At 49.4% G+C, this 14,808-nt stretch overlaps 2 protein-coding genes and 1 non-coding gene across 3 annotated transcripts; 1 reads left to right on the top strand and 2 right to left on the bottom strand.

Moving 5' to 3' along the window:
* Window positions 1-134: 134 nt before the first annotated feature.
* On the bottom strand, window positions 135-6,246 carry EI90DRAFT_3012466 (kinase-like domain-containing protein; the record flags this gene model as incomplete). Its single annotated transcript, XM_039056563.1, has 24 exons — window positions 135-211; window positions 234-533; window positions 648-673; window positions 737-797; window positions 860-1,215; window positions 1,276-1,495; window positions 1,841-2,002; window positions 2,086-2,271; window positions 2,329-2,679; window positions 2,740-2,995; window positions 3,054-3,254; window positions 3,320-3,403; window positions 3,469-3,558; window positions 3,709-4,071; window positions 4,134-4,235; window positions 4,318-4,380; window positions 4,431-4,558; window positions 4,620-4,760; window positions 4,812-5,114; window positions 5,178-5,241; window positions 5,291-5,496; window positions 5,546-5,659; window positions 5,712-5,970; window positions 6,019-6,246. The coding sequence occupies 24 exons, from the start codon at window positions 6,244-6,246 to the stop codon at window positions 135-137; spliced, it is 4,341 nt and encodes a 1,446-aa protein (XP_038922041.1).
* A 437-nt stretch (window positions 6,247-6,683) lies between these two features.
* Window positions 6,684-9,218, top strand: EI90DRAFT_3036454 (uncharacterized protein). The gene is made up of 8 exons (XM_039058705.1): window positions 6,684-7,276; window positions 7,331-7,413; window positions 7,462-7,569; window positions 7,629-7,866; window positions 7,921-8,262; window positions 8,314-8,440; window positions 8,496-8,658; window positions 8,711-9,218. The coding sequence occupies exons 1-8, from the start codon at window positions 6,715-6,717 to the stop codon at window positions 9,131-9,133; spliced, it is 2,046 nt and encodes a 681-aa protein (XP_038922040.1). The 5' UTR covers window positions 6,684-6,714; the 3' UTR covers window positions 9,134-9,218.
* Window positions 9,219-12,759: 3,541 nt separating this feature from the next.
* EI90DRAFT_t48 lies at window positions 12,760-12,833 on the bottom strand. The gene has a single exon. It is a non-coding gene; the product is annotated as a tRNA-Ala (tRNA).
* Window positions 12,834-14,808: the final 1,975 nt, after the last annotated feature.

Genomic DNA, 14,808 nt, shown 5'->3' with positions numbered 1-14,808 from the left:
TCAATTTATACATTCCCTTCTCTCCTTTGACGTCCCCCATGTTCTGCAAAGAGAGAGCCGAATAATCGAAATGGGAACCAAAAGGTCCTTCATTCCAATCCAATGAATGGCTCGGAAGAATCAAGGAGAATGGGTCAAAGAACCCAAAAATTCAGGAGCGGAGAGGGGACCATGCAAAACGATAGCCGAGCACGCCACGCAATAACATAACCTCAGGGAAAAGTACAACATACCTTTGTCACGGTAAGCAATCCTCGCCTTGTGTCTCTTCCTCTGGGCCTCCTTCTCCCCAGGAAGAACCACCGTAATTCCACCCAACGATCCACTACCCGGTCCACTCAACCCACCAATGCCGCTTCCCGCTTGACCAAGTCCTTCCGAGTCAGGTGACAGAGGTTGATGATGGTGATGGTGATGGCCATGGCCATGATTGTGACGAGGGTGTGAATACGACGATAAACTTAGAGAAGCATCTGTTCGTTTTTGTTCGTTTATTTCGCGACCGAGGGCATTGAGGATGTCATGCGGACGTTCTGTGAGATCCAAAAGCCAAATCGATATATATCAGGGGTGGCAAACGATGACCATGAACACAACCTCACCTTCGGTCTCCGTACCTTTTAATACGGACTTTATTTTGTACGCACCGTGACGTGTCTCCCAAACGAGAAACCTAACGAAGAGGGAAAGGAATGTTGAGATTACTCCAAGGAAAAGATTGAGGCTAGTGACACACAGTATACCCTCCCGCAAACACGTCTCCAAATGATATTCCAGTCCCTTCTCAGCATCAGCATCTAATGACAGCCAACCAATCAGTCATTACGTGTTTTTGAGAAACGTACACTAGATGACTCACCATACATAAAATCAGCACTGATACCAGCACTCCAAAGCTTCGCAGCAAGCTTCATCCTCGCCTCCAACGCCCACGTTCCTCCCGCTCCACTAGCACTTCCTCCATTACCACCAGCCGTACCTGTACCCGTCTCTCCAACTCCCCACGTCAAACTAACGACGTAGACATTACATCTCCTGGGGAACGCCCCAAAGGACCTTCGTTCCTTGTCCTTTAAGAGCGCATCAATTGACGACTTGTGCTGAGAATTGACAAGATGCGCAATCGTTTCCAGGACGAGTTGAATGGCGATAGCTTTGATCGGCGTACGAGGGATAGTCGAAGGGGGTGTGAACCTTGATATCAGTGTATCATACCTAATAAAAAGAAAGAAATCGATCATGGGGTAAGTCACAACTACCACACAAGATACGAACCTTCCTCCTCGGGCAACGACAACCCTCTTTCCTCGGACTTCAAACATGACTCCATGCCCAAAAAGCGGATGCAAACGCATAAGGAAAGGGTGAATCATTATCTTCCTCCGAACTCCCATGGATACCACAACCGACGTAATCGCACGCAATTCGTCAAGTGCTCCACTCCCCAATCGGTCCAACCGTGCGGCATATTGACCCGGAGCATCATCGGGCGTTTCTGGATCCAGGAATAAACGTCAATCAACCCATGCAACAACGTGTGCGGCGTGGGAAACGCGGATCAAAGCAACTTGGGGTTTGAGAAACAAAAAACAAAAAAACAAAAACTTAGGGCCCCGAGAACGAGGAAACAGAAGAGGGTAATAGCCAAAAAAAAGGGATCGGAGGGATTGAAAAGGAGGGAATAAGCAATTGAAATGAATGGATTCAACAATGACGAACCCACGTCCGCCAAGGAAAGCTTAATCCCGATCGGGACAAAAGCAAGCCAAGAAGAGGAACGTAATGAAGTCTATTTTGAAAGCAAATATATAAAAAAAGAATTAAGCCTTTTTTAACTCACGCGGCTCCAACAAGACCTCGATATCATCTATGACGCTCCGAGGAACACCTTGTCCCACGAGCGATCCCTTCTTTTGCGCCACGCTCCATTTGGGGTTCTCGGTCACCGCTATCACATCCCGATGCCGGTCTTCCGGAATACGCGAAAAGATCCCATCCGTTACTTTGGGGAAAACAAAAATAAAAATAAACAAAGAAAATTACTCAGTATTTCCAAAGTTTTTGGGCGAGCTCTAATTGACTCACATGCAGAATGTGTAATGAATATATCATACGATTGAGTTTCTATCCCAGGCATTGAACGTAGCGCCTCGTCCGTGATACATATCGCCTCCGCCTCCGAAGCAAGCGAGTCAACATCCGTCGAGATGATGTCGAATGCAGCTTGCTGCCACGCCGTCGGCTGTCCCGGCGCATCCTGGTACGCGTGGCCTTGATAAAGGCGATAACTATCCTCATCATACCTAAACATGCAAGGAAATCACGTACCACAATAAAACCTCTTAATCCTTTTCAAATCCGATAGCGCAGCAGACCTGGCCAAAGGTACGATCACACTCTTTGGAAGCATGACCAAATTACCCTGTCTATCCAAGAAAACAGGAGCAGGATTCTTCTCCATCTCTTGACTCTCGATAAGAGGCATTAGTAATGGAGCATCGTCTTCTACCGCTCCATGTAATCTAAAGACCCCCACCGACGCATCACGCACCACAGGTACGAAGGGCGCATATTCTCGAGCGGATGTCGTAGCGTCGTATGAGAACACTTTGGCCGGGTCTACGGGTTGGGTGAATAACGTTCGTAACAGGACATCATATCTCCTTGATTCAGGATTCACTAGGAATAGTATCAACAGGAGTGAGCCAAAAACAACGTCTGTTTGCTTCTCAATCTTACCTAACAGCCTAAGTGCCTCATTGATGCTCTCTTCCTCGACCCTTTTCGGCATCAACTCATGCCTGGAAAGTTCAGCGGCCGAAGGTCTAGTGCCCGGATTGTGCTGCAACAACAATTGTATGATTGCGCGCTGTTTCGCTCTCTCGGCAGGCCATGATTTCGGAAACACAACCTTGACGGTACGCAGGTCCGTAAGGACATGAAGTCTTTCGGTTCCAGTAGGAAAGGGAAGCATGTTCATCTCGAAAAATACGATCTGCAACCAGTGATTCCTCGAACGTGTGGAATGGGGAGGAAGAGAGAAATGTACTCACGCCCAGGCTGTACATATCAGCTTTTGAATGGTTTTGTCCTTTCCTTCGGTGGAGTACCTCTGGGGCAATGTAAAGCCCCGTTCCTACCCCTAAGCTGTGTCTTAAGCTGACTCGGAAGTTCCCTTGCAAGCAATGGAACCCAACCTGAGGTAAGTTCGGACCCGACAACAGCATCTTCGTTGTCGGAATGCTCCAGGATCCCTGTGCGAGATGATGCGAGTCCAAAATCCCCAACCTTGACATCTCCTTTAGCATCTGTAAAATACACCGTTTAACATTCCAAGCCTGATAGGAAAACTCTTGCGAAACATCCCAATGAAGATATTCCCAGGTTTGATGTCTCGGTGGACCTGTAATCGAGTGTTCAGTGAGAAAATTGCGAATCATACGCGAAATGGTAACTTGGACGACTGACAATTCCCCACGAAGCAATATGTTCCAGTGCATCAAGAATTTGTCGAAATAGAGTCCAGACTCGTTCCTCAGGTATGCCTTCATCGATGGCCTATAGTTCAAGTTTTAGCTTTCTAGCTAAAAATCAAGCTCATAAACACCATCCACACGCACTTCTCTCAGAGTTTGTTTTTCAACATATTCCTTTAACACTTCGCTCAGTTTAAAAACCAAATGCGCAGCTGCCTGAGATACCACCCACCATTTGAATGTACAACATCTCTGTCTTTGGGATGTGAATCGGTTGATGCCCCACACTTCGGTCTCCACTCCTATGACCACGAGCACGTCTTTGTGTTCCAATTGATGACACGGAACTAGCACCATCGTCATCGTCGTCACCAGCATTCTCGGACACATGTGTTGAACTCCCTTGAAGGCTAGGAAAAGTAGAACTACGAGCAAATGAAATTTCCGGAAGCGAAGGCTCGATAACGTGGAAAGGATCGCTGTCTTCATCGTCAGAACCAAACCCATCGTTGCCTCGAGATTGATCTGAAGAGTCATTGCAATCTTCGGAATTACAGCCGTCATCATCTTCATCCAGGATCGGTTCGACCCAAGTCTAAAAACACCATTAATCGGGCATTTAGACATTCCCAGCGTGGGAGAGGACAGTCGACACACGGTGTAATAACGAACGATGGAACTGTGAGACATACGAGAAAGTGCATTCACTTCCCGCAAAATCTTGGCGTCACTCTCACGGAGAAGCCGGACTTTCTTAATCTAATAGGGGATACATATCGTGGCACCAAAGCAACATGGAATTAGTCATCTTACCCCAAGCACCACGATATTTTCCACTTACAGCGTATATCCGGCTATCATGTCGCAAACGTGCCTTCACAACACTCCCAAACGCTCCTTTCCCCTGCAAAAAATTAGCTCGTTCGGCTATGCGTTGATACATAGGTCACATACGAGAAACTCCAGCTCTTCCCAGTCTTGCTGGTAGCGACTTGATGGTGCGGGAAGTCGTGGCAACCGACTCTTGAACCCGATAGTTGGTGAGCGGCCGTGTATCGTGGCGGAAGGGGAGCGTGGCCCTTCTAAGACCAAGCACAGGGTGAAAAGGCCAAAAATTGACCATCGTGGGAAACAACGCCCTACCGAAAGAGAGTCCCAATGTAAAAGACGGTAATTCTTCCCAGAATTGTAATTTCTGTATCAGATCTGAGAAACTAATCGCTTTCTTTTTATTACTTTCGAGCATAGAGCTCAAGATCCGACGCATATCAATGGGTGCATCCACTGCTGTTCATGTCAGTTTGAATGAAGCTCATGATGGGAGCCAAGGCTCACGTTGAGAAATAGCATTTGAGGGTTGTTCATACTGAGAAATTACTGCTGGACCTGCGAGCATCTGAAGCAGAATCACGCCAAGGTACCAAACGTCACGCCGCTTCGAGTATTGGTACTTGGACTGCAGCACTTCAGGAGGAAGCCACGGGTCAGGTAAATCGTTCACTTGCTCCGGTTTCGTCGCGCCAAATTTATTGGACCTGTGTAAGTCCAACAGGCGACTATAGTACCAGGCCCGGCCGATTTTCACTGAAAAGTCGCCCCTGCTGGTGCGGAATGCCCAGACACAGGACAGCACCAAAGCTACATACGGGTACAAAACTAAGTAATAGTGCGGGAATCTTCACCTGTCGTAGAGACTCTTACAACGATGAAGTAGGTTCTGAACATGAAGATGCTCCAATGCTTGCACCATTTGAATGACGAGGGGCTGCAGAGAAATGAGACGCATACACATTCTGTAGCCAACACCCGCTTACCCGGCACTTGGACACAGGGAGAAAATCACATCCATCTAGCAGATCAGGTAAATTCAAAGAAGGAGGCTTCTCAACGAGAAGGCTAAGGACTGGGATGGCTCCGTGCTTCATGGACAGCTTCGTTGCGAAGACAGAAAGTAGATTATCGTGGCGTATTTCCACTAGCCGCCGGATCTCGTCATGCATGTTCGAAACTTTGTTTTGGCCTAGTTTATGCATCAGTAGCTAGACGATTTATGAGTTGGTATAAGCCACCTTGGCCATGAACATAGTATTGCGTGTCGAACTCTGTTCTATGCAATTCGAGGAGAGGATATGATGTCCCGATGGGCAGCACAGGCTCAGCGTAGAAGATGGTGGTCACGCCATCTAACCCAGATATAAGAAGAATAAAGGCACATCGGTCCTGTGCGTGACATACCTTGGCGAGGCAAGGAAAGTCGGAATTCTCTTGCTATGACACCTTTTCCGAGGTCGACTCCTTCATCAAAGACTTCCTGACGAGGATCGGAACTTGCTTCATCCTCCAAAATGGCTTGTAGGCTAGCGGTCTTCCTTTCAGTCTCCCTGCGAACCATGCTCTCTTTCTTCTGCTGTACAGCTTGTTCGATTCTGTGCATTAGATGTGAAGTATGTGCTTCTTCACGATTTCGTTCCTGTTCTGCTTGTCGACGGCGCTCCTTTGGAAAATGTGAGTGAGAGCCTCAGAGTCAAGTGTATTGCAATACCTCCTCCTTCATCCTCTCCCTCTGTGTCATTTCGGCTGCCAGAGATGGTTGCTTAAGGTTCACATTCTTGGGTATGCTATTGTGTTCCGATAGCCATGATGCAGCGAACATTGCGATGGTTAGGACCATCTCTTCCCCGATGTACTTCCTCGCTTCCTCCTTCATCGTTTTATTCAGTGATTGCACCTGGACCGTAGATAGGCCCTGACTGTGGCGGATGGAAAACATGGCTGGATTCCTCGGATACGTGTTGGGATAGGAGACATGTAGCTGATGCAAGGGGAATAAGGAATAGCAAAGTGAAGCATCTCCCGAACATTGCTCACTGTGATATAGACTAAGGATTGCAAGTCAGGGTCGTCAGCTTCAACTCTGATTTCGAAAGCAGGAGGCGCATTCTTAATCTGATATCCAAGTTAAAGCTTTTATACTAAACGAATCTTTCCACACGAACGAACCTGCCACGCGGTGGGCACATCGCGTTTGAATGAGTCTTCATAGATACTAGCAATTGAAAGAATTTCATCTTCAATTCGTTGGGAATCCATGCTGGGGCCTTCATGAGCAACTGAGACGGGACGTTGAAGGGAGTGTCATTCCCTTAGGCCCCCATCCTCGCAAATGGATGCACAGAAGGAATGACGAATTGATTCAAGGCTTTTAGTTCCCACGCTCCGCTCGGCGCTTGTCAGCATTATGGATACCGGTTACACGACATTGCTTAACCTTTTGCAACGCCCAAACAACACCCTCAGTACGCTGAAGGACGAAACTATTCATGGCGCTGTAGCACACTATCTTTCTGTGTTGCCCGTTATCCAGCTTCCGAACTTCGTTCGAGCAATGATAGCATCACCGACACTCTGGCGGTCTCGCAAATGGGACCATCTTTGCGGCATTCAGGCTGCAGTGAGGCAATCAGTAAGGATGAAGCACACCAATACTGCTAAAGTGGCAGTCCCTGGCTTTCTCTTCGACGCAGATATTGGGACACCTTTCAAGGAATGGCTGTCAGCTATCCTACAAGGTCAATCGATAGCTACCTCATCCCTTCAGCACCTGTATGTTGGGGTTGCAGTCCTTGGGGGGTTGCTACAAGGCTTGGAAGACATCGTGGCGGAGCTTGCTATGACTCGGATGCGGAAGAAAATCAACGACGAATTAGTGAAAACGTCCACAGTCCTCTTGGATCAAATACAAACATTGCAAAAAACTGTGTGGGCTGCAGATTTTGAAAGCGAATTCTCTGGGGAAGAAAGTGGGTTCCCTTGGTTGGTGCATCTGGGATTTCGCTGAGATGAGCTTGACTCAGGTTCGTCCACTCTGAGCATATGTATTCTAGCAACCAATGCTGTGTACATTCCGGATGACGACTTAAAAAGACAACATAGTCGAGTAAAGTGCATAGCTGAGGTGGCAGCCTGTGTGCTGATGTTTTTGTAGCTATTAGCTACCTCCATATTAATTGGTTACAAGCGGGTGTTCGGGTCAGGGATATTAACGGGCCTCGATGAATTTTCTTCCAACAGTGAAGGAGAATACCATTTGCCGGTGCGTTCTAAAGGACCGTTCCGAGTTAATTGTCGCGTGTTTAGGCAAGCGCACTGCAGCACGATCCCAAATTAGCTCGAGACCTAGCCAACCTAAATCGGAGTGTCGTGTATCGGTCTCTCGGTCCTCTATCTCAGCTGTTTTCAAGATGCATCCGACGTCTGTCAGAAGTAGACAAAACCATTGCGTGGGTCTTGATTATGCAGACAACCGATGTCTTATCTCCCCTGAGCGCGTCCATTGAGGCTCAGTGGGCGTCCTCGGAGATTTCGGCAATTACGGATGAGCAACGCCTTGGTTTGTTTCTCAGTGGAATGTGTTCGACATGGCACCTTATCTCGTCCTTTCCAGAATCGAAATCTCGTGCCACCATGATAACGTTGTGGCAAATGCTGAAGGCATATTTATTCTCGACCGTGTTGATGTCGCAATCTATCGTTGACGTTATCACTTTCCATCACCCTCCGAAAAAGACTGTCGGCGGGTTGGACCCCGCATCCTCACCGCAGGTAGCCTCCTCCCTCCTTCTGACTCTTTCCCATGCGGCGTTCATCAGTTCCAAGTTTGGCGGCATTACTTCTGAAGGGGGTGGGTTCAAAGAACAAAAAAGATTGTTTTTTAGCTCTTTGGATATCCTGTGTAGTGATCCTGTAGCCAGTGAAGCACTGCTCAAAGTTCTAGAGGGACGAATTGGTATGGTCAGTTTCTAAGCAATGGCACACTCCTAACTCTCGGGGTTTTGAGGCAATCTTCCTCCCTCGCACCCTGTTGAACACAGTAGATCGGCCTTCTTCCTGGCATGCGCTGAGCAATTAATACCGATTGCGAACAGCGGCACACTCGACAGTATCATCTTACCTTTCGCGAAAAAGTGGGTAGTGATGGCCTTGTTGCATCTGATTTTTCAATGCCGCCACCCTCGCTAGATTCTTATCGAAGCTGGAGCAGCGAGAGGTCTTTGAATCGGCTCACTCGGTCATGCTCTCCGTCTTCGCAAAGCACAGCAACAAATCTCTGGGAGCAGCAGAGGACAATAAAACGCGATTAGCATCCAGGCTCGTCCCTTTTTATTTGGAATCCCTCCTCGAGGTGCGTAGGGGGTTGACTTTGTAGAAGATGAGCTGCTGATCCCATTGTGCAGAATGCCAGTGAAGGCCACCTGAGCATCGAACAACTTCGTCTCGCATATCATAGCTTAGTTCGCAGTTCGAGCGCATCTACCGATGATGCCTCCGCTTGGTTCTGTATTGAGGCTCTGTTGACAGCGCTTCAAGATACCCGCGATGCATCGGAGCGAGATAAACATAAGCGACTAGCCCTAACTCTCGTCTCCCTAATATCGGCCGTCAATCTGACTCTTCTTAAGCCTGTTCTTGCCGCCATTGAGACAGAATTGCTCTGGAAGGATATGGGTCCGGAGGATAGAAAGGAAATATCGAAGGAGGTTCATGATCAGATCATGGGACGCATTGGAGATGCTCAGAAGGAAGTTGCATTGAAATGGTGGCTGGATCTGCGTGAACGCTTGAGCTTTGAAATGGGAAAGCAAATTGAAGTTGCATGAACGACGGAGTAGTGATATTGTGTTTGGTGGTAATTTACTCATGGGATATGAATCAGCATTTGTGGGGTATGCATGTATATATAACAGAAACAATTGGATCCGAAGGTAAACAAAGGTTACCAAGGGGAAGGAGAAGTAAATAGAAAGAATCCACAGGACAAATAAGGAATAGGTGAAAAGCCCGAATTACGTCTGGAGTGGGAAGATTAGAAGCCAACTGAATGGTAAGGCCTGGGCCCGTCTAAGAATGAGCAGGGGACTACAGAGGAAGATGTCCGGAAAGCTCTGGAGCCTGGAAGTTGCAGTCTGGAAGATTGGGGTTGTAGAAAATATCAAATGATGAAACAATAAGGAATAACATAACCGGAGGTAAGGTAGGAGTGGGGAGGTACCGGAGGTATGGAGACTGGAAGTCAGAAGGAGGGTGGATAGGCAAGTTGAGGTTTACCAACAATGAGCAGGTCCATCTCCTTTGAACAAGAGTGTCAGAGACTGGGTCGAGACGAAAGAGTGTCTCTGTGATGGAGGGCTTCGGCCTCAGCGACTTATGCCAGGAGCGCTGTGCCTAGTAAACATGTCCATGCCCTAACTTACTAACTGGCCACCAGAACTGAAGAGGGTAAACTCTAGTCGATTTTATTACTGAAGTGTAACCTATGTACAAGTTGGATATATATATGGTTACAGCGAAGATGGGTCCGCAAATGGCGGAGCCGAACGGAGCGGAGCTAATGGGGTTAAACATTAGCCGACTGAATATTACCGACGAGTCAGGTTACGGGGTTAATGGAAAGGCAGGCGATAACCCAGAAATGGAAAGGAGGGATAGGCCTGAAGGCAGGCTCTGCAGGGCAGGCGAGTGTATTGCCCAACGGAGGTGGGAGTGTGCTAGCGGACGTCGGAGCTGTCCGGAAGTCTTTGGGGCTCCGTACTTAGGGAGGCGTAGGTAATAAATTGAAAGGAGGGGGTGGTGACCATCGAGGGGTACCGAGGGGATTGCAGAATATGGGAGCTCCGAGGTTAGTGAAGGAGGAGCAGAGGTAGACCGGAGGGATCGGAGGGACCGGAAGTCGATGGCTGGGGGTGGATATGACAGTATCCCCTTCTTAGGCCTGAACCCTTGAAGGCCCAGAATTAGTAAGGTGAGGGGAGCTGTACTTACAGAAGAAAAAATGAGAAAATGAAAATGAAAAATGGAAGTGATGAGTGGAGGGAAAAGGAGAAATGGGAGAGGAGTCGGGGTTCCTAAGGGCTTCAGGTCCAGGCTTCGCTGGGTACTGAGAGTGGAATGCTTCGACGAGGTTGGAGGCGTGATCGAGTTCGCCGGCAAGGAGCCATTGTGTCTCCTCATCGGTCCCTTCATAGCCTAGCCATGACCAAGTAGAGCAGCTTGTTGCGTCTACATCAGTCGATCTTGGAGTCAAGGATCTCCTCGATCTCGAACTCGAACTTGCCTTCGATTTCTACGGGAGGTGGAGGTGGCTGGTGGTGGTTTGGAATGATGTTCAGGACGGAGGGTTCGATCTGTGAGACATGGAATACCGGGTGAATGGCTTGCATGTTTTCCAGCAGGCGGAGAGTGAGGGAGTGAGTTCCAATGCGGGCAATGATCTTGAATGGGCCGAGGTTCTTCTCGGAGAGCTTTTTGGAAGGTCAGGTGGAGCGGAAATACTTAGCCTTTACGTAGACCGAGGTTCCTACTTCGAAAGCTGGGGCAGGACTACGGCGGGAGTCTGTGGGACTGTCAGAGTACAGCCCAGTTAAGTCCGGACTGCTTACACACAACTGATGACACACCTGCCCCATACCCACACAGCCTGATCATCATCCCCGGACTGGCACAGACATTTGTTATATTTCCTTCTGCAGAGCGGCCCCGCTTTGCCGGGTATACTGACTTTATCATTCCCTGGGTAGTGAGTGAGGAAGATAACTTTCTTCTCTCACTTCCCCTCACTGCTCAGGTATGTTGTACATAGTATATACAATGATATGATCTCACTTCCCCTCGCTGCTCAGCTGGAATCCCTATCGCAATCCGCTTTGCCGGGTTCTGTCACGGCCCCGCAAAGTCCCTGCCCCTCTACCACTTTCTGCACCCCCACCCTCGCACCGTTACTCGCGCCCGTTAATCTCGCCATTGCCCATCACTTAGCGGCGCCGATAGTGGTTCCCGTTCTACGGCCCCGTAGCAGCGCCTCCTCGTTCTCCCGCCACCACTTGGGTTCCTCAGCCATTCGGCCGATACCGTTTTACTCTATTCATTCGCTTAACTAACTAGCAGTTGTTATGGTCGCCGTGATCTGCTCCTTATTGACATTCCTTTATTGACAATTGATTATTCCTTTATTGATATTTGATTTATGTGTACATTGACATTCTGATCCGCACGCCTATATTGTCGGCCTATCCATTCTGCCTCCCAACTTCGCTGTCCTCTGTTCCATTCTTTTCTTCTGTTCCATTACCCTGGTCTGCATCGCCCTTTTAGTTCTGTCGTACTTATCATCCCGCTCCCGTCCCGCGCCGGACCGACCGGTCCCTTCTCTGTTCTCCTTTCTTATTTATACTTGTAGTTTACTGTCGATGTACCTCAGTTCGAATATCGACTAGAATTCCCCCCCCAAGTACTTGCATCCTAAGTTCGCCTCTCAACTTCATCCTCGCTTGAGTCAACATCGCCGCAAGGTCTTCCCCACTAACGTGAAATACGGGACAGCCTAGAACGCGTGGCGCAACGCTCTGGCCAAGTCGTTGAAGCCGAAGTCCCAACCCCACGACGCCTTGCAACAGAGTAGTTCATTAGCTAAGTGACCACTCACACCGCCGCACTCCGCTCCGCTTCCCGCGATCACCTCGAACACAGTTTCTGACAGGTTCCCCCATTGAGACTGACCCTGTCCCCCTCGGCCTCAGCTCCAGCGAAGGCTCGGGATCCCTCGACTTAGAGTCCAAGCAGCTCGGTACCCTGATAACAGATCTGAGTGAGATGCATTTCCTTGCGAAGGAAGTGATGGAGGGAGTCGAGATCGATGGAGTACTCTTGGGCGCATACCGATGTCAGGTCTTGCTCCGGGTGAACGGTGATGTTCAGATGGTAGCCTTTGTTGGCGAAGAACAGGGAGACACCCATGGTGGCATTCGGAGCGTTGTTGTATGCGAACTCTGCGAGAGGCAGGAGTTCGGACCAATTGTCCTGCTGGTAGTTACTGTAGATGCGCAGGTACTGCTCGAGCGTCTGGTTCATCCATTCGGTCTGACCGTCCCCTTCTGGATGATAACTGGAGGTGAAGTGGAGGCAGATGTCGAGGGCCTTACCAAGTGAACGGAAAAAATGAGAGACAAACTCCGGACCCCTGTCAGAGGTGATGTGGGAAGGAACTCCATGCTTGGAGAACACATGGAGGAGGAAGAGCTTGGCCAGTTCTGGAGAGGTGATGGTGTCGTGGGTAGGGATGAAAATGCACTGTTTGGACAGGCGGTCCATGATGACCAAGATGGAAGTGAATCCAGAAGAGGAGGGTAGCTATTCGATGAAATCCATGGAGATGGAGTTCCAAGGACGTTCGGGGATGGGGAGTTGTTTGTTGGAATTTGCACATGGTCTTTTAGGGAAACCTAAAAGTTGGACATACTGGGAATCGAACTCCAGTCCTCTGGATCGCGAACTCAGTGTGCACAGCCATTACACCATACACCCTGATAGGCTGAGGTGGTTATTTCAACATTGTTTGAGTAAGCTGTAAGGCTTATGATGGGGGACTTTGGCATGGGCACAAGAAGTGCAGGAGGATACGTAACTCTTGACGAAGTTATGGATGCCTGGCCAGGTATACTCACGACGCACTAGATCCAGGGTCCGGTTTTGACCGAAGTGCCCGGAAAGTTGGTGGTTGTGTTTGTCTCGCAAAATGCGGAGATGGAGATCATTAGAGTCCGGGACGTAAATGCGGTTGTCCAGCCTTAACAGGCCTTCAGCATCAACAGACCAGCAGGAATTGGGGAGGTTGGGGGAAGTGAGATGAGAAGAGATTGTGGTGTCGGAGGAGAGGGAGGCTAGGATGTCTCGATGAAGAGCCTCTGTGTCAACGAGTACGGCTGCTCGGATTACTGTGGCAGCTAGGAACGTAGCTCGTAAGGATGCAGTGAGCTGCTCCGAAGTGAAGACCGGTCGGAAGTTCTGCGGATTGACGCGAGTGTAGTCCATATCCCCTTCTTTGGGATAGACATCCCAGCGTCTAGTCAATGCATCCGGTTTTACTCCGAGTCTTCCAGGACGGAATCGGAGAGTCATGTGGAACTGGGAGAGGAACTCTGACCAGCGGGCTTGCCACCAGGTCAAGAGTTTGGTGGTGGAGAAATACTCGAGGTTCTTGTGGTCGGTGACGACATCGATTGGGGTTCCTGAACCTTCAAGGTAATGATGCCATGATTGGAATGCATCATGAATGGCGAGCAGTTCCTTATCATGGGTGTCATAATTGAGCTCCAGCACCGAGAGTGTTCTAGAGCGGAAAGCGACAGGGCGAATCTCTGTCAGGGTTCAGCACCCTGCCTTAGGGTGCCCCGGACTCCCCACCTACTTTACCCCCTTTTATTCTTTGACTGTTGCCTTGTTGTTGCCTTTGTGTGTTGTGTACACGCGCGCACGGGATAGCGTGGGAACTTTCTGAGCGAGCAGCTCGCCCAGAACGTTCCCACGCTTACTGGGCACTGCCACCTGGATGTTCCCTCCGGGTCACACTACACAACTCTAGGAGCTGTATAGTTGTGGGCATGTGACCCATTCCTTTATATAGCAACCATGCGGGGAGATGAGACCTTTACCCTTCTTCTCATCTCATGCCCCACATAGGCAAGTGTATATACTCTCTTCCTTTTTACTATACATCTCATGCCCCACATAGTGTGAGGACAGGCCAGATGGGGGTTGAGGTCAGGGAGCCTCCGAGTCCGAGGCCGGGCCCTGACAATCTCTCCATCATCACAGCGGATGGACAGGATTCCAGAGATTGCGTAATCGGAAGCGTTGGTTTCTACAATGAGGGGGGCGTCGGGTAGCCAATGTGTGAGGATAGGGGCAGAAGTGAAGGCTTCTTTCAAGGTGTTGAAAGCAGAGTGACAATCGTCAGAGAATAACCAGGGGGCTCCTTTACGTGTGAGGCGCATCAAGGGGACCACAATGTCGGAGTATTGGTGGATGAAACGCCGATAGAAGTTAGCGAAGCCAAGGAAGGATTGGACATCCTTGACTTTACGGGGCTCGGGCCAATCTTGGATGGCTTTGACCTTCTTGATGGACATGGTGAGTCCGGAGGGAGAGAGGCAGTATCCAAGATATTCCATAGTGTCTGTATGAAACTCGCATTTCTTCGGATTGGCATATAGGCCGTGTTTGCGGAGTCTCCTAAGAACTTCTCGGACATGCTCCTGATGTGAAGCCATGTCTTTGTCAGGGCCCGGCCCTCGTTCCGTGATGGGCCTAAGGGGATCCTCCGAGTCGCTGGGGTATCTAGTCCCAGTCCGAGGTCTTCAAACTCAGGGGGCTAGCCCCAGCCTTCACAGGAAATGAGTTGAGAAGAAGGGTAACCTTCTCAACCTCCTGTGAAGCCGCTACAAATGGGAGTCGGGAACTATACAGTTTTCGGCTCTTTGCCGACTTTCCATAATTGGCA

This window comes from Cantharellus anzutake (assembly GCF_015039405.1).
Source record: "Cantharellus anzutake strain C23 chromosome Unknown EI90scaffold_5, whole genome shotgun sequence".
Classification (NCBI taxonomy): domain Eukaryota; kingdom Fungi; phylum Basidiomycota; class Agaricomycetes; order Cantharellales; family Hydnaceae; genus Cantharellus; species Cantharellus anzutake.
The sequence above is the reverse complement of the archived record's forward strand: the minus strand, read 5'-3'. Positions and strand labels throughout refer to the sequence as shown.

Coding starts and splice junctions, on each gene's coding strand:
- EI90DRAFT_3036454 (XM_039058705.1), top strand. CDS start 6,715: ATGGATACCGGTTACACGACATTGCTTAACCTTTTGCAACGCCCAAAC. Junction 7,867..7,920: donor TACGGATGAGCAACGCCTTG/GTTTGTTTCTCA, acceptor CGTCCTTTCCAG/AATCGAAATCTCGTGCCACC. Junction 8,659..8,710: donor ATTTGGAATCCCTCCTCGAG/GTGCGTAGGGGG, acceptor CCCATTGTGCAG/AATGCCAGTGAAGGCCACCT.